The following is an 18,878-nucleotide window of genomic DNA, read 5'->3' on the forward strand; positions in this document are numbered from 1 at the left end:
CTGGTCCGAGCTCAGAAGACCAGAAGGCTGATAGAAATTGTGCCGGTAAAGACCTGGTTCAGGAGGTTTCTGTTGGGAAGATGAACTGCCTTGGTGGTTGGACTCCAGATGATGTGTGTTATGGCTTTGAAGAAAGTTTGTTTGCATTTTACTCATGTCCAGAGACTTTGCCTAAGACTGAGATTAAGGGCGGCAGCAGACTGATTAATCTGGCAGAAGAAATTTCAAGGCAGTCGAATGTTGAGGCAGTGGCATGGCTATTGTTGGGGGCTTTTATATTGAGAATCAAGAGCAAAGAGCCCAGCAGGATGATTTAAAATGTTGTGGGTTTGGCCAGAAAAGAAGCTCCAGTGAAGCTGTGGATTACAAAGATAGAGCTGAGGAGCTCTCCATTGCTGAAAAGGAAGAAGAGGATGGAAAAGATGGCCCCAGGGCTTCACAAGCAGCAAGTCTCTACCCTTTGCAGCCTCAAAACTGCAAAGGTGAAAGACCTTGCCTTAAGAAGGAAGCTGCAGAGCACCAGGTTCCAGAATGGTGGCAGCATAGAGAATAAGTTCCTCAGAATTGGATTCAGGGTGCCCAGTGATCCAGGCACTTGACCCTTGTGGCCAAGAGAGAGGCTCCTGCTCCAGGTGGCAGCAGACCTTGGCATTATCCAAGTGGCCCTGGCTTTATGTGCATGGAGAATGCAAGAGTTCTGAGGTTAAAGAGGATTCCACCCAGATTTCAGAAAACCTGGGTGGCCAAGCTGTGTGCCCCTCAGGGGGCAGTGTGTGAAGCTGGAGTGTGAAGCAAAAGGTGCCCTGGAGACCACAGAAGTTTAGAAAAGCCAGGACCATGGATCATCTAAGGAAAGCTGCAAGGAGGGAGCAAAGCAGGCCTAAGAGAGAAGCAGTGGAAGCTGTAATCACCAGAAGTGCCATAGGAGTGGACTCATGCAAGCCCTTTGGGGCTCACAATATGTCACAGATTGCTTCAGATGCTGGACATGGAACTACAGGATGTAACGTTAACCCTGCTGGATTTTTGAATTTGCTTTTGTCCCAATGCTCTGTCTCCCCCACATTTGTACCTTTTGGAATGGTACTGCTTATTTTATGCCATTAGATGTTGCAAGTGTTTAACTTTTCATTTGTATAGGGCCTCACAGCTGAGAGTTTGCCTTACAACTCCGAGGAAACTTGGGACTTGGACTCTTCAGCAATGCTGTTAGGACTTTGGCAACTCTTGCAGATGGACTGAGTGCCTTTTGCATAAAAGAATTGTGCATGAGTCTTTGTGGGGTGAAATATTATGGTTCTAATGTAATAGGATGTCTTTGTATCTGGAAACTGGTTTACAGAAATGTATCTGATTGCCAAGTTGACAAGGGGTGGAGTGTTATGGTTGATACATTGTATCAACTTGGGTAGTTTAGAGGTTTGGCTAAGTGACTCAGCAGGGAGTCAGGGTGCTTACTTTGTATACATCCTGTACCTGTGGAAGAGCAGGACATGAAGACTATGTGAGTGCTACACGCCTCCTTGGTGGGAGTAGAGTGTTTACAATGTAAGGGAGGGAAAGAGGCTGCTTGCCTCCATTCCTCCCTTTGCTCTTGTTGCTTTGCTGTCTTCTGCCTCAGAGCCAACCAAGTATGGACTGAAACCTCTACAAACTGTGAGTTAAATAAACCTTTCCTTCCTTAATTTTCAGAGTTGGGTATTTTGTCCCAGCAATGAGAGAAAAGTAACCAAGACAAGATACAACTAAGTGCAAATGCCTTGGGTTTCATCCCTAATAACACACAGACACACACAGACACACACAGACACACACAGACACACACAGACACCCCCCCCCCACGACTCCTATGGCATGTTTGAAGTGTATTTTTTGTTTGTTTGTTTGTTTTTGTTTTTTTTGGTTTTTCTCTGGTACCGGGAACCGAACTTACGACCTTGCGCTTGCCATGAAGTGTATTTAAAGGACAGGGAAAATTAGAAAAACATTTTATTTCCTTGAGTCTGATATTAAAATTAATTTTCTAATCTCTGTAAACACAGTGCTTGGGCCAAGGGAGCTGAGGACAAAAAGAAAGCATTTGGCAGGTGCCAATAGTAGGAAGAAGATGTGGGCTTCGTCGTCATGGTAGAAGATTCATAGAATACTGGATCACTCAAATAACATATCAGACTGTGGAGCCCAGCTAGGATGCTAAGGACTGGGGTTATCCTCTGTAAATACAGAATCTTATGTCTATTTTTGTGTATGTCTTCCTGACACCCAAGTTACTGTCAGTTGATCTATGGTGATATTTAGTATTGTTGAGTTTTGAGAATCCCAAGTCTTAATCTTGATTCAACAACCTAGACACCTGGACACACCTGCATTTGTAAACAAATGCATTGTATCATATATCTTAGTTATTTATGTCTTTGGTTAAAGTTTTCAGAAATGTGTATCTTTTCAATAAATTGGCCCCAGACTGCTTTTCATTTAATATTTTATTTTTTTCCGTTCTCTGCCACTTTTGATGCTTTCGATGAGCAATTTTCTGAGTTACTGTCTAAAGATTGTCAAGACTCAGCTTTAATTATAAAGAAGAAGAAATGCTTGGGCTTTGTGATTATTCCTTTGCTATGATAGAATGTGAAACCACTGGTTTTTAATTTCTATTTTAGATGCGGTGGTTGTTGTGAGCTACAGTGTGTTACTTTCACAAGTTTGGCTGTCCATGTTGATCTACAGTTTAGGATTTGAAATAATGTATAACTAAAGGGAGAAAAAGACTAAAAATATTTGTTGCAGAAAATAAAAAAGTTAACCAAAGTGTTTTATTGATACATTCTTGGACAATATCACAGAACTGAAAGAGAATGGGAAGAGGGAGGTTTTCAGCAAGGATTTTCTTTTTTCCACTAAATTGGCACATAAGCAGCAAGATTAACGAAAGTACTTATTACAAACAGTAAAAAACATACATGCTGTTTTTCTAAAGTCCTTATCACACTGATCAATCAGAGGGGGCCTGAACAAAACCTCAAGACATGAAAAATCCATATTCTTTCCTTCAGAGAGCTTAATAATTATTAAAATTATTGCAAAATATCCATATACCCTAATTAAAATAACAAAAAGGAACACAAATACAAATAGTGAACATAAATTATTAACATGTACTGTAAAATACATTACTAGCATGCATTCCAAAGATCAAGACCTCTATTCCATGTAACCAATGCTTTTCTTTTGTATAACTATCATAAACCAAAGATAGGTGGGGCATATTTTCTCAGCACAGTTTTTGGTCTTTAAATATCTTTTTTGTCTTAAAAAAAATAGCATGATTTCCAGTGGTCCTGTAATCATAATGATACAGTCATGTACAGATGTATGCATGTCTTTTTTTTTGTCTGCCGAGATCTTTTTAAAATTTTAATAATTTTAAAATTTTCCCAAATATTCCACCATATGAGAGAATAGGGTTCTACGAAAACAGCATTCAAAAACAAACAGTGAACCGAGGTAAGACGTCAGATGGCAAAGTGCAAAAGTCCTCACAAACTGTACAGGAAATTTCAAAACCTTGCATCCTTGAAGGACATACGTAGAAAGACGGGTCAGCCCCACAGCAGTCCTGTGGCTCTCCATGGTTCATCCTAAAGAGCCTGGGTGGGACTTGAGTCTCAACTCTCCCTTTGGAAGGGAAAGTTCAGAAATGCAGCCTCATTGGCAGTGCTGATGCCAGTGACTTATTAAGCCAAGATAAAGTAAAGATATTTCATAAAGCAGCTGTTAGGACACTTGGATCCTCTAACATTGGTCTCCCAGCCGGGGAAGCTCCTCCAGTGACTGGAAGTGGGCAGGACCAAAAGAGTCCCATGCCAGGTTGGGTGACGGAATGACTGAGGGTCTTCGTCCTCCATGGTTCCATGGAATGGAACAGGTTAGATAACCAGGTTATTATAACTGACATACTTCTTTTTTGCAGCAGGGCCTGAAAAAAAAATTGAAAGAGTCAGTTGTGGCAGTGACCCTTTTTTGCACAGGTAAAGATAGAACTAGATCTGTGATCACTTGTGATACAAGGTCAAGGTAGGATGAGGCATTTTGGAGGAACACACACAACTTTGGATTCCTCCAAATATTTCTAAGATTTTGTCCACTAAAATCTGCAGTTCCCAGTGATACTGAAACCATCCCAGTTCCTTTTTCTGAGATGTATCCAGCCTCCCTGTTTCTGGTTGGTAAGGTTAGTAAATGTATTAATGGTTACCATACTTACTTTCTAATTAGCCAACCCTAAGCTTAAGGAGTCCATCCAAGTTGCATTATATTTCAGCATGTGATCTTCTCCTAGACCATCTCATTACAAATGTCTTCTGCTTGGGAAAGGTCTATCTTGGGTCACTGGAGTTATTTTAGGTTGACTAGGGATTAGGTCAACCAGAAGGCCTTCTCCAGTTCTCAATTGCACAACCAAATGACTAGAGATCTAATTTTATAGTGTTATCATCAGTACATTTAAAATGGCAATTTGCAGAACTAGTTTGATTAAGGCTTGATGCTCATTTAAATCTGTCAAGTGTCTGAATATGCACAGTTTGCATTCTTTTTTATATGTAGAACAAATTATTTTTCTATTTGGTAGAGTGATCAGAATCCTCGTACTATTAGTAAATATGTGTTAATGGCCTCCCATATGGCACTGAAGTAGAGTTTATGTGAATTTAGAGAAACTGAGAAGCTGCATTACAAACTAAGGCAGAATTTCATCTGGCCTTCGAGTGATGCTTCCAGCTTGGTATAGATACATATATGTATATGTACATTTTTCAAAGTACTATGCACTGTATTAGCAGACCGATCTTATATTCTGATTTCAAAATTAGGACTTTCCTTCTTGGGAATTTCAGATGGAAGGCTCATTTCTCTGTCATATCATATTGCATTTTGTTAACTTAAAATGAAAGGAAAAATAGAGTTATGTAAAATTGAGTCTCCTAAAACATCTAGTCATGCGATTCCAATCTTGATGTATCTTTGCTTAATAAATGCATGGCCGCAGTTCAGTAATGCCCAAGTCTTCTAAAAAGTCTTTATCTGTTGTTACTATATTTAGTCTTTAACAGTATGTTTGGTTTGGGTACAAGGAGAAAACTTTCTAAAGATATTTCTTTATAGTGTCATAGTCAGAAAATCTCAGGTGACATTTGCAAATCTTAATCACATCATATCTTGTCAAATGCCAACTCGCTAATTATTCTCAGGATCAAAGGGGAAATGAAGGAAACAAAGAACTGAGAAGCTTGTACTAACCTATATATCTGAGACTGCCTCTGTTGTGTGATTAACAAAGACGGTGTCCCATATAAGCATACTTGTCTAGTAAAAAGGAAGTAACTGACATCCTTGTAATGGGTTACTACAATGCACCAGTCACTAAGGAAGAGTCTTTCATGAATGAATAATAGCTTAGAAAATAATATCCTTATGTTGTAGAACTGCTTTGGGTTAAACTAAAATCAAGATCAAGTCATGTTTTAAAAAATTAAAAATTGGGCCTGGGATATAGCTCAGTGGCACAAGTGCCTGCTTGTCAAGTACAAGGTCTTGAGTTTGATTCCCAGTTCCAAAAAAAAATAAAAAATAAAAAAAAATATTAAAAATTATGTTTTGCAGAACACAGTGGAATTTACTGGCATTTTGCATGGATTACCTTCTCACGTTCTCAGACAGCCTAAAGATGTACACCATTTCCAATCTCCTTTGTACCTAGGAGGAACCTGAGGCTGGGAAGGCCCATCTACCTAGACCTAGGCTACATCATGCTTGAGTCTCTACTTTCCCTTTTAGGAAAAGTAAGTAAGGAACCCAGGATGTAGCTGGACTTGTGGTTCTGATGCAGATCCTTGGTGTCATTAGCCCAGTGCCACGATGCTGAATTTCTTGGTGCTTTTGTAAAATGAGGAGATTAATTCTTACCCTTTGGACTATCGATAGTGCAAATAGTTGAATTATTCCAGTTTTTCATTAGGGAATATAATGTATAAATGAATTTTTAAGTTACAAATTTGAATACAAATGATAAGGCTCTCTTTGTGCTTTTTTGCAGAATTTCTTAGATACATCCCAGCAAAATTATAACGAAATCCATGCAGTTCCTTGAATAGTGGTTTATATATTTTGTGCAGCAATGTTCAATGTACGATAATGTTTATTTATGAAGGATTTTAGTCTTATGATTATGTAAAATAAGTGCCTATGGATCCTGATATTTCCATTTATTGGGATACCAATATAGTTTATGATTCAGGAAGGAAAGTTGTTTAGCTCATAATAATTATCCAGTGAAATGCTTGTTAAAGAAATATGTTTCCATTTAATAGTAGCTAGATGTGTTTTTTAGTTTGTGCTTTTGGTGTTTTATAGTTATAATGTTATAGCTTTTAAAAAACAGTGGTAAATGGCACTGTTCCTACTGAAACAAGGTATCTTGAGGAGTTGGAGTTTACAGTGACTACTGCAAAGGAAGCTGGCTTTTTTTAATGCATCACCAGTGTACATTTGCTACTTAAGGTCAGATCCTCCAGCTCATTCTCGGTATGTTGTCAAAATGAGCACTCAAGTTGACACTAACTTTGAGTAATATAGTTGATTCCATCTTAATTTTTTCAATTTTGTTTCTCAAAGTATATTCTGTGGAATATTTGTAGCCCAGATTAAAGGAAGTATAGAAAAATGGAAAAGGAAAGAATCTCACAAATATTATTTTGGAGAAATGTTAAATAAAGAGGACTCTCTCCCACTCAATTTTTAACTTCTTTATTTTGTAAATAACAAGGGGCAGGGGACATAGCTCAGCGGCACAAGCACCTGCCTGGCAAGAGCATGGACCTGAGTTCGATTCCCGGTACCAAAAAAAAAAAATAGTAAATAACAAGAAATTTTATAGTATACTAGCTATATACTGTAGCATGTATCCTCTAGAGGGTTTTTTTTAAAAAGTTAAAAGTGTAGCAGGGAAGGGTGGCACATGTCTGCAATCCCAGCACATGAGAGGTAGATGCAGGAGAGATTGCCATGAGTTCAAGGCTACCCTGGGCTACAAAGTGAGTACAAGGTCAGCTTGAACTATAAAGTGAGACCCTGTCTCAAAAAAAGAAAGTTAAATGTATGTGTGTTAATGTAGATGTATGGAAGTGTTTGTATGAGGTAATTCAAACATCCATAAAAGATAAACTGAAAAGTATATCATATCCCTGAATATAATGTATGTAAATATATCAGCATTTTTTATTTTTATCTGCCAAACACAGACAGGAAATAAGTACAGTTGAAGCTTCCCCACTCTTCCCCTCCACCCCGGTTCTTCCCTTGCCCCCCACCACAGTTACTGTCCAGAAGTGGATACGTGTTTTCCTGGTACCTCATATTTAGTTGGTCATAAACTGTAGATAATATGGATTTATATCCTTTAAAACATACAAAAGATATTGTTCTGCTCATAATCATTTGCAAACTACTTTTCATATAACGTATTTTAAAATTTATTTTTGCTGATTTGGTAATCATTGCTATATAATTTTTCTCACAATAAGATAGCAAAATTCCTATAAATCTTTTTTCTTTTGATGGAGTTTAATTCTCAATTTTTTAATAGCAAATGATGCTGGACCAGATGCCATCTGAAAAATCAACGTTAACATAACTGAATGACAAAGGAATGATGCAGGGGAAATATTTGCCGTATATTAGCTCACAAAAGATTGATACCAAAAATTGTTTAATTTAAGCAAATGAATGGAGACTCTTATTTTAGAAAATGGGTTAAAGATACACAAGGCAATTTTTAGATAAAGAAATATAAATAAATAAAAATTCTCAACGTTAGCAATCAGAAAAATGCAAATTACAACAATAAGATCACATTTTATACCCATGATGTGATTATAAAGAAAGAGTTCATAGATAATAAATTTTCCTGAGGGTATATGGAAGAGGGGACTGTTAGGTCCACAATGGCAGAAAATATAAATTTAGCAATAACTAGAAAATGTGAAAGAAAATAAGCACATCATTGGTTCAGCAATTTCATATCTAGATAATACCTGACACCTTTCCACATATATACATAGACATTTGTGGGACTTTTCAGACCTCTTAATACAATAATTTGTTCTGTACGTAATAAAAGAGGTGGGGCTGGGGATTTAGCTCAGTGGTAAAAGAGCCTGCCTGGCAAGCGTAAGGTCGTGAGTTCGGTTCCCGGTACTGGAGAAAAACAAAAAACAAAACAAACAAACAAAAAAATAATAATAATAATAAAAGAGGGAAGTGGACCAAATGTAAGCTGTTAAGGAACAGTATGAATGAATCAGACAATACCTTCCTGCCTTATCCAGGAGGCATAATGACTGTGGGATGTCACCTCAACAAGTGGAGATTCTATTTCTAGAGCCAGACTTCTGTGTTTCAGGTTAAAGTTCATTTCTCATTTAGCCACCCAACATATATTCATTGAACATTATTATTTGTTGTCTCTGTTCTAGATATTGAGAATATTCAGTTTTCAGTAGATAGTTTTAACTCATATTAGACATTTAGCAAGTAGAAAACAAAACAAAGCAAAACCCAGAAACAAGCCAGGTGTGGTGGCGCATGCCTGTAATCCCAGCACTCAGGAGGCTGAGGCAGGAGGATCACTGCAAGTTCGAGACCAGCCTGAGCTACAAAGTGAGCTCAAGGCCAGCTTGCACTGCATAGTGAGACCCTGTCTCAAAAAGACAAAAAACAAAAACAAAAACCCCAGAAACAAAGTAGAGGTCAGCTGGAGTCTCTAGGCTCTCAGTTCCCAGCTTTTTGATACTATCTGTACTGTTTTCCAAGTTCATTTGATTATTCTGCACCATTTTCTCCTCCTTTTATAGTAAATCCCTTTACACTACACAAAAGCACGCTTTGGAAATACACATGATATTTCTTAAATCTTGATGATGCTTCTTTAGTCAGTTGTGTGTTGTCAAGCTCAACAAACTTTGGAAGATTGATTTATTGTGGGGTGAAACTCTGTCCCGGTTAACTTTTCTGTGAACTCCTTTTAAGCACTGTGTGTACCCCTCCTCCCTGGCTGTTTTCCTGTCAACCATGATTTCTAGTTGCTGTTTGTTCAAAAACTCTTCAACCGAGAGCAGTCCTTCATATTTTGGTGTGCAGTTACTAAAAGAAAAGGAAATACTTGGTCGTAATTGCTTCTGTGATCAGTGGTCTGCTTCCTGTCTCGTTATTTCATTTGTCAGCCACCTTTAGCCGAGTACTTAAAGGGAAAAGAGATGTTACCTTCAACTCTTCTCGCTTGAGATTTCAAATAAAGCTATGAAACCTACAGTATTTTGTTCAGAAAAAGTAATTTATTTGGTAATGATTCCCTCAAATGCCTTTTAAAACCTGATTAGAGTAGCACATTATGTAGCCAACAATATGCAAAGCTGAAGAAAGAACATGATTACCAAAGAATGAGGCACTCAGTCTAACCAGTTCAACTCTTAACTAACAAACTGCATCTCCCTTGCTCCCCACCCCAGGTCCTCAGCAACAGCCTCCCTGGAGAATTCTAGACTATTTGTCCTCATGTCTGCTAGCTGCACTTGTTAACATAAAGAACTTGGCAGGAGCGAACATGTAATCAGTCAGTAGAACGGCTCAGTATTCCAACTCACCACTAATGATAATTTAGTCGCAAAAACTCCAAAATCTGGATATTTGTCCATGTATTCAACTGTCCATGTAAGAAAATATTACTTAGCACTTATTAAATGCCAGTTTCTCTCACAGCAGCTAGCCATACAAAACAGGCTGGGAATCTACAAGCTGTGGGTTCACTTTTTGTTCATTGTATAATTTAAGTGATTTAACATTTTACCATATAGGGATGCCATGTGCCATCAGCAAGGGGTTGATATTTCTTTTTTTTCCCTCTACTTCCTGTGGAGGAATAAGAAACGAATCATAGACTCGTTATGATTCTCCTTATGCAGAGAGGAATCCCTAAAGCAGATTGGCAGGGCTCAGAAAGGCTAAATGAGGGGCAGTTCAAGGGACAGTGGGACAGCAGAGCTTCTGGGACCAGATCAGTACATTTGCAGGCGATAGCAGAAAGAAGCAGCAGCTTACAAAACCTAAGGAAAAAGGTATCAGGTGCTTCCCCTGCTTTTACCAGGGGCACAGAGTGGAACTTGTGTGAGAGTACAGAAAATGATTTCAGGCCTGTGAAAAGTGCTTAAACACGTAAGGGCTCATGAATGCCTTGACAGGGGCATATTGCACTAGGCCCAGGTGGGCTTCTTACTAAAAGGAATATTTGCTCTGGGCACTGAAAAATGAGGAAGTGTAGGGAGGATATAGGACGATATGAAAGCTTGCTGGGCTTCCAATGAGGGGTTCGGGGAGGAGCAGGGAGGAGTGGATGGAGCTCAAGGCTGGAAGGAGAGACAGGACCAGATAAATGACCTCCATATGTGTGCACGTTATCATTCTAAACTCAGGGAACTAGAAATAAAAGCATCGTTTAGTCAAAATTCCTCTGGTTATTCAGTTTTCTAATGACCGTTTTCCTAAAAGGCCTTCAATGCTAAATTAGAGAATGGGACTCCAAGTCCTCAGGGGAACTATTTACGCTTTTGAAAAAGAGCCTCGCATTTCCTCCCTAGAACTTTCTTCTTTACCTTTTCCCTCTTGTTGCTCCCCTGCTCCTTGTTCCAGCTTGAGCTTCCAGTTCACTTGCTGCAAGTACTTTTCTGTTTCCCAGATGGCTCAGGTTTCCCCGTTCTGCCTCCCATCTCTCTCCTGTGCCATCCTTGTGCTTAACGAGGGTGAAACCGAATTTCTCACGGTGTCTCCAGCAGCAGAAGTGCGAACGTTAGAATGGCAGAGACAATCTTCTGCGTGCATAGGAAGTGTATAATACGTGTCTATGCACAATATTCATTAAACATGTGCTGTAGAGGAGCCTTTGCTCTCTGAAGTCACTGTCAGCTGTAGGAGGGCCTCAGGAATTCTCATGCGATTTGGTCTCCCTTCCTTTCAGAATCATCTTTGGTGATTTTGTATCCAAAGTGAACCATGAATATAGCTCCTTAGAATTCATTTGTAACCTTTAAATTACAACATTCTTTGCTCCCCTTTTAGCATCCAGGCAGGGCCAAAACAACCTGGCTAAAATTGAGAGATCAATTTTCAATTCCACCAAAAAAGCGTAAATGAACATTCTAGTGTTTCTTTAAACTATCTGTTTTGTACTAGAAGATATAAAGCATCAAACAGAGGTTTCCACAGATCTTAGAAGATGCATTTGAAGCAAATAGAATCCCTGTCTTGAAATATCTTTCAGCTTGACTAAGCTAAAATCTGGGTAATTTGACTGAAGTTGTATATGTGTTGCATTGGGGAAAAAAAATGCCCTAAATTACTGTATCAAAGAAAAGACTTTTTATTATGCACTTTGCTTGGGCTTTGAAAAGCTTTTGTGCACTTTGCAATTTCGATATATTATGGATGCAAGCCTTCTGCAGCATATTATGGATGCGGTGCAATAACCCATCAAAGATTGAGGCTACGCACCAAAGCCTGTCTTAGGGGTAATGTTAAAAATAAAGCACTAGTGATAAAACAGCAGCAGAAGAGTACTCGGTGCTGTTGCATGACAAGTGCCTGTTGAATTCTAAACCTTGGTATTTGGGGACAGGAGATCCACATTCTGTTTATTCATTCTTTTATACATTTTTCTGATCTTTACTAAGAGCTCACAGGGTGCTAGTAGCCTGGTCATAAACTAGTAGTCCATGGCAGAGAAAACTAGTCTCTGTCCTGGAACAACTTCTGGTTCATTGAAATTCAACACATATTTATTGACCACCTACTATGTATCAGATGAGTTTATAGGCAGTGGGACTGTATGTTACAAAGCGAGTGCAATCCCAGTTTATCTGGACCTTAAATTCTACTGATAAAGACAAATAATTTTTAAAAACATGCAGAATTATATTCTGTCAAGTTCTCACATTCACTGAATTAGCAAATATTGAATTGTTCCTAGAAGAAATAGTTAGGTACTATAAGCCTCTAGTCATGACATTTTTAAATGTATGTTTAAAAATATTTTAATATACACTGTTGATTCATTAGCATTGAACTCAGAACTAATGATGAACAAAGCTTTCCTCCCATACATAGTTCTTCCCTCCATTTAGGTATACGAGACCTTTACTGCACTTCGGAACACTAGGTCGCACTTTGGCAATACACCCGCGGGTAGTTTTCGAAAGACGAAATCACAGGAAAAATCAAGAAAAATCCCCCAGATAAGTCTCAGTGCTACATTGAGAAAAGGATGCTTGTTTGCATATGAGAGCTGAAACTAAAGGGCAGTGTCACCTTGTTTGTGTCAGCTGGAAACATGTGGCCAGAGTGACTCAGACATGCTGGTGCTCCGTACACGCTGTGAATGACCTTGAACGTACTGCAAATGTTGATTTCAGAATTAAAAATCAGCTTTGAAGAGTAGGTGAATTTACACATGCAGAATCTTCTAGCACTGCAATCACAAACACCACCAGGAAATCAGCCCGAGGGGCCTAGGTGGAGGTCACAGGGCCCTGCGGTTATAGGCCTCGTCCCCTCTGACTTTCACGGATGAAGTTGACACTCAGGCCTCTCTCTGCACACTCTGTGTTAATGTGTGATGATTCCCCCGGGCTGTCCAGTGTCAGTGCTGTGAGCCCTCTAATTCCTGGACTGACAGGGACTTTCCCAGCAGCTGCCTAGGTTGATCTTGCCTCAAGAATATCCCCTTCTTCTCTAAGTGCTTTGTTGCAGCACTAACTCCCGCTCCTTTGGTTAGGGAAAACATGGTATGTTAGGGACAATGATGGACCGTATATGGGCGAGTCTTACTAAAGAGCCCTCAAGTCTGATGTGGCTGTTTGGACCCAGTGTGGGTCACCGTGGTGCCACGGTTATGAGAGACACTCAAAGAAAGACTATATTTCCATTTTATCTTTTGAGGGAATTTGTTTCAGGAGAGCATCTTGTTCAGTTATGATTTCTTTCAGTTTGTTGTTCTGTTTTCTTTCCTTGAAATCTAACATGGACAATTCAGTCTTATTTCCTATGGGGTGCATCTTAGCTGACTGGTCAATTTAGAGCTCTAAGCCCAGGACCCAGAAATAAATGAGTTTCTTTTACAATACTGCCTGACCCTGGTGTTCTTTGGGATCAGAAAAAAATGATTGGAAAACGGGTCCAGAAAATATCAGTTGGTAAACTCACCATGGTAAATTGCCCCCAGAATTCCTAGTAACAGTTTTGATGGTGGTTCTTGTGCCTGCTCTATTTTTTGGTAGAGATTCTGCACCATTTTAACATTGTTAAAGTCATGATGACATTCTATGGCCACTGAATAAAACCTGTCTCTCCCCCCGTCCCCCAACGCTCATCTCTCTGACGTTGGCTTTTTCAGGGGATGAGCTTCAGGATCTGTGTGTGTTAACAGATGTGGAACTCATAGGTACAGATTTATTGATGTAGGAGGTAGTTAATTTTCAGAAATGATATTTGGGCAGAGATTGGAAGGAGGTCAGAGAAGCCATGTACATTCTTAGCTCATGGCACAAGCCATAGGTACAAAACTCTGAAGCTCAAAGGCCAAGATAGCTGAGTGACCAGAAGTGAGTAGTGCGGATGACGATTTTCAGCCCTGATGAGATGCACCAGCTTAAATCTGTGCCTGGAGGAAGTGGCAGGAAAACTGTTGAGGAGCTCAAAACATCTCAAGGAGGAGGATATTGAGCTGCCTCCAGAGCAGTATAGTATTCAGGCAGGCTTAGGCATCAGAGGAAATGGGCACTGAAGAGGATTCCAGTGGAGGCACTGCATTGGCGAAGGTATGTTCTTTGAAAAATCTTAAAGTTTAGAGTAAATTTCAAAAGATTAGAAATTTGATATAGGATTCATGCAGAGGGGGAGAAAAAGGATACTAGAAAAGAGACAGGGAGATTAGCCTCATTAAGGCTATAGTTTTGGGTTTTTTTCAATACTGGGGATTGAACTCAGTGCCTTTACACTAGATTAAATCCCCAGCCCCTTTACATTTTTTAATTTAAAAATTTTGTGGCTGGGTGTGGTGGTACATGCCTGTAATCCCAGTACTTGGGAGGCTGAGGAAGGAGGATCATGGCAAGTTCAAGACCCGCATGGGCTACAAAGTGAGCTCAAGGCCAGCCTGAACTGCTTAAGGAGACCCTGTCTCAAAAAGACAAAAAAATTAAACATAAAAACTTTGGGACAAGTTCTTGTTAAAAGCCTAGGATGAGCTTGAATTTGTGATCCTTCTGCCTTAGTCTCTTAGAGTGATAAGATTTGCTAAGGGTATTTTATATCATATACAGGGGTGTAGATATTAGTATGAACTAAGAGTTCAGCAGTAGTTCAAATTTCCAATAGCAGTTTGGAGAATTGATTGGGAATGGGTGTATACCTAGAGAAGGGCAGGGAAAGAACCTCGGACAAAGGTCTTCTATCGAGAACATATGAAGAATTGAAAAACATCAGCCTCCCGAAATTCAAAGACTCAATCCAAAAATGGGCACTTGAGATGAATACACACTTCTCAGATAAAGAAATACAAAGGCAAATAAATAACATGAGAAAATGTTCAACATCATTAATCACTCAAGAAATGCAAATTAAAACAACACTGAGATTCCATCTCACCCCAGTAAGAATGGCTAGCATTAAGACATCAACCAATAACAAATGCTGGAGAGGCTGTGGAGAAAGAGGAACTCTTCCCCACTGCTGGTGAAGCCACTGTGGCAATCAGTTTGGAGATTCCTCAGCAAACTAGGTCTAGAAGTCCCATTCAACCCTGGTATTCCCCTTCTGGATGTTTTCCCAGAAGATCTGAAAACATCATATCGCAGTGATATATGTGCACCCACGTTCATAGCAGCACAATTTGTAATAGCTAAATTGTGGAAGCAACCCAAAAGTCCATCCATTGAGGATTGGATAAAAAAATTGTGGTACTTTTATATAATGGAATATTATTCAGCTATAAAGAAAGATAAATTCAAGGCCTTTACAGGTAAATGGTCACAACTAGAGACCACATTCATAAGTGAAATAAATCAGACCTGCATGTGTAAGCAACGTATTGTCTCACTAGTGTGAGAACCTGAAAGAGTAAATAAAACTAGGAGGTGTGACAGACATTGTGAAATGGAAGGAAAATGTTCAAAAGTAAAGAGCAACTGGGGTGAGGGAACAGAGAAAAGAAAGAAGGGGAAATTACATGTGTGTGTATATGCAGGATAGCTAACATAGTTGTACTATTGACTTCTATCACTTTGCTGAAAGGAACAGTTAATGATTACTTATTTGATCCATCTTGCATGTCTCTATTTGTTTTCCTGAGAAACCACTCTGAAGATATCAATATGCAATACAACATCAATTGTTAATTTCCTACAACTTTGTCTGTAACTCTGTATTGTTTGTTTTGTTCTTATGCTATTTTATAAATAAATGTCTGTTCGTTAATATGTTTTCCTTCTTTTGTTTTTTAAAATAAATTAAAAAAATAGAAGTTGATAGAATCATTAGGACTCTGTGTCATATGGAATTCCAAGTCAAAACCACAGTGCAGTTCTAGAACAAGTATCTCACAGAGCTGTCAGTGCTTTTACTCACACTGTGCTCCCTTAGGGCTGAGAACAGGGACAAAACAGCCATTTAGCCATATTCATACAGAGGCACCTTAAGGCAAGAGCTAGTTTTTCATTTATTTGTTTTAAATCTGGGAAAGGGATATGTATGCAGTGACAGGCTTTCCTTAAATTCAGTTGTCCTTTTTCTTTTTTTTATTGAGATGGAATCTGGTTATATTCTTCAGGCTGGCCCCAAACTCCTGGGCCCAGTGATCTTCTTGCCACAGGTTTCCAAGTTCTGGGACAACAGGTGTGGGCCACCGTACCTGGTTTAGTAGCCTCTTGTTTTGACTGCAGATCTCAGAGGACTAGGAGAGACTCAAAAAAGAGGAAAACTGGGAAAACTTCTGGCTTAGGAGGAGGGAAGAGATGAAGGGAACCTTAACTTCCCTTCCTTTCTTGGTATCCAACATAGTTTCGTCTGGTAGGACAAAGAGAGGACGTTAGAGCTGCGATTTTGTTCAGGATTAAAAATGGCTATCTATGTTGGGATCCTAGCTGTAGACAACGGAAGCATTGGGATCTAGTACAGAAAACAGAAGTTAGACAAAGCTTAATTAATATAACAAATGTCTACCAAGTTCTAAATCTGGTTGTTGGGGATAGAAGGAGAATAACAGATCTCTGTTTTCAAGGAGCTTAGAGTCTAATAGGTCAGATTCTGTTGTGGCTAGACTGGGCATGTGTGTAAAACTGGAAAAATGTTTTTTGTTTTTTTTTTCTCCTGTACCGGGAACCGAACTCACGACCTTGCGCTTGCCAGGCAGGCGCTTTTGCCGCTGAGCTAAATCCCCAGCCCCGGAAAAATGTAAATCATATCTCATACATATACTTTTACCATGCGTGAAAGTGACCAGCTCACACCTAAAACTTGGATCTTATATGTCATTCTTAACATTCAAATTCTTGGTGATAGGGTGTCCCTTTTTCTTCTTCTATTTGAATATTAACAATAACAACTTTGCATAATGAAATTAAAATAACAGTGAACTTCAGTGTTTTTTCAAGTAAATATTTTTAAGTTAAAATAGTAAATCTGTGATTTAGCACAGTACTAGGAAAATAATATTCTTTTAGAAAACTATGTATTCAGAATGTATTTATAATTTCAAAATCACTTTTGGCTTTCTATTTAATACTACTGCATCCATACAAAATGCAATGGATGTGAAATAGCATTGAGGCTTTTTTAAGACAAAGTTGTTAGAAGAAACATATAAAAGTATTTAAGTGAATTAGTGTCATACCATCTAATAGCTGCTTATAGACAGTTTGTGGAAAAAATGTGTTTGTGTATAAGTCAGGCAGCTTTCTGTTACTGAAAGTACCTGAGAAAACAATCTTTAAAGGAGGAGAGATTTATTTTAACTCATGGTTTCAGTCAGTTGGTTCTATTGTCTTTGGGCCTGTGGCAAGGTAGAACATCATGGTGAGGGCCATGAGGTGGAGGAAAGCTGACCACCTCATAGCAGCCATGGCAAAGGGACAGGAAAGGGCTGCAGTCCCAGTGTTTCCTTCAGGAGTACTTTCTCAGTGACCCTTAAGGGTAGAAATAGCATTAGAAATTCAATCTCTATTCAGTTGTTTTATAAGTTTGGCTTTTAAACTATGTGACTCATCATCTCAGGCCTCAGAAGGAGAAGTGCTGGGATGGACTGGTGATGTCTCTTGAAAGTAGGAAATGGACAGTGCCTGCCAGGTGATTGGCTAACCTGGTCTAAGTCTTGTTTCTCTTCACACACTGAAGCTTGTCAGCTGAGTAACTTGTCTAACCCATGGTTGCAAACTAGCTGGGCGTACTTCTGACAGATATTCAGCTACCTTTAAACAGAGAGTGATCATTGATGTGCAGGGATTGGTAGAAGTGAAAATGTAAATACTATCCCCTGAGTCAGCAGGATCATCAGGGCCTACTGCCTTTCCTGTCTCTCTAACGCAAGTCTTTTTTTCCCTGTGTGCTCATGCCAATGTGTGTATGATGGCCTGGGAGCTAATTTATTCAAAGAAACAGTGTTAAAGATTGAGAAAACATAGAATTAGAAGGAAGAAAAAAGAAAGAGTGCTATAGCAGTCCCCAGAGATCACACAGAGAGAGTTACTTCTCTGTAGAACCCACGTCAGAGAAACACCTAGGAGAGGAAATGAGGCTGTGGGGCAGAGCTACACTCTGAATGTAAGTTGCTGATGCTCTGGAATATTCTTTCCCCAAATATTTCTGAAGGTGGATTCTCCCCCTACACACACACACATACTCACACTCACACACACATGCACACACACACACACACACACACACACACTCACACTGGGGATGTAATTCAGGGCCTCACACATGCCAGCCAAATGCTCTACTAATGAGCTATGTCTCCCACCTCCAGGTTTCAGTTTGAATGTCATCTCCTTAGGTCTTCCTTGACAACCTCTAGAAGGTAACATTCCTGCATTCACAATTGCACTGTATCCCATTAGAATATTTTTTTATTTTCCATCATATACTACTAGCATTCTCAGAAGTATTCAAATTTAGTTATAATTCATTTTTTTGTTTTCCCTCTAGATTATAAACTTATCGTGTCTTTTATTGATCACCATACTATTTTCAGGACTTTTGACACTACCTAATACTCAAAGCATAATAGCTGAATGGGTAGAAGATGGTAGGTTCATAGGTAACAGATGGTAGTTCCATGACTTAGGAATAGTATAAGTTTAAGACAATATTTTTGTCTCATATTCTTTAAAATTCTGCCTTTAACATTTTGCTTTAGCCTGAGATTTCCCTCCTGCTGTCTGAAATACTTTCAAAGAGGAAGGGTAGTTCAGCCCCAGTCTGCATGCTTGGGTATGAACAGCCTCTGATCTTCCAAGCTGTTGTGCAGTTCTTCTAGTTAGGCAAAGAAAGAGGTGTTTATTTTTCAGAAGGAGTGATCAAATGTAACTGCAGCTATTATCTGAGGGATGTGAAAAACAACTGATTAACTACTGGTGGAAAGACCTGTGGCCATTCCATGCCTGGCTTTAGGAAAGTACCTTCTACTCAAAGAATAGAAAGGTGCACTTGAAATAGATTATGGCTGAGGATGTTTCCAGGAAGATGAGTTGGTGGAAGAAACAAGACATCTATGGCTTTGGCCT

The 18,878-nt window shown here is 39.2% G+C and overlaps 1 protein-coding gene across 2 annotated transcripts in view; it reads right to left on the reverse strand.

The window, feature by feature from the left end:
* Window positions 1–2,791: 2,791 nt before the first annotated feature.
* The window catches only part of Grm7 (glutamate receptor, metabotropic 7), an 818,896-nt gene continuing 802,809 nt past the window's right edge, over window positions 2,792–18,878 (reverse strand). For both annotated transcript variants that reach the window (XM_005383738.2, XM_005383736.2), the window contains one exon: window positions 2,792–3,976. In XM_005383738.2, coding sequence (XP_005383795.1) covers window positions 3,927–3,976 — 50 coding nt within the window. In that variant the 3' untranslated portion in view covers window positions 2,792–3,926. The remainder of the gene's footprint in view (window positions 3,977–18,878) is intronic.

This window comes from Chinchilla lanigera, unplaced genomic scaffold (assembly GCF_000276665.1).
Source record: "Chinchilla lanigera isolate Chin_1 unplaced genomic scaffold, ChiLan1.0 scaffold00020, whole genome shotgun sequence".
NCBI lineage: Eukaryota > Metazoa > Chordata > Mammalia > Rodentia > Chinchillidae > Chinchilla > Chinchilla lanigera.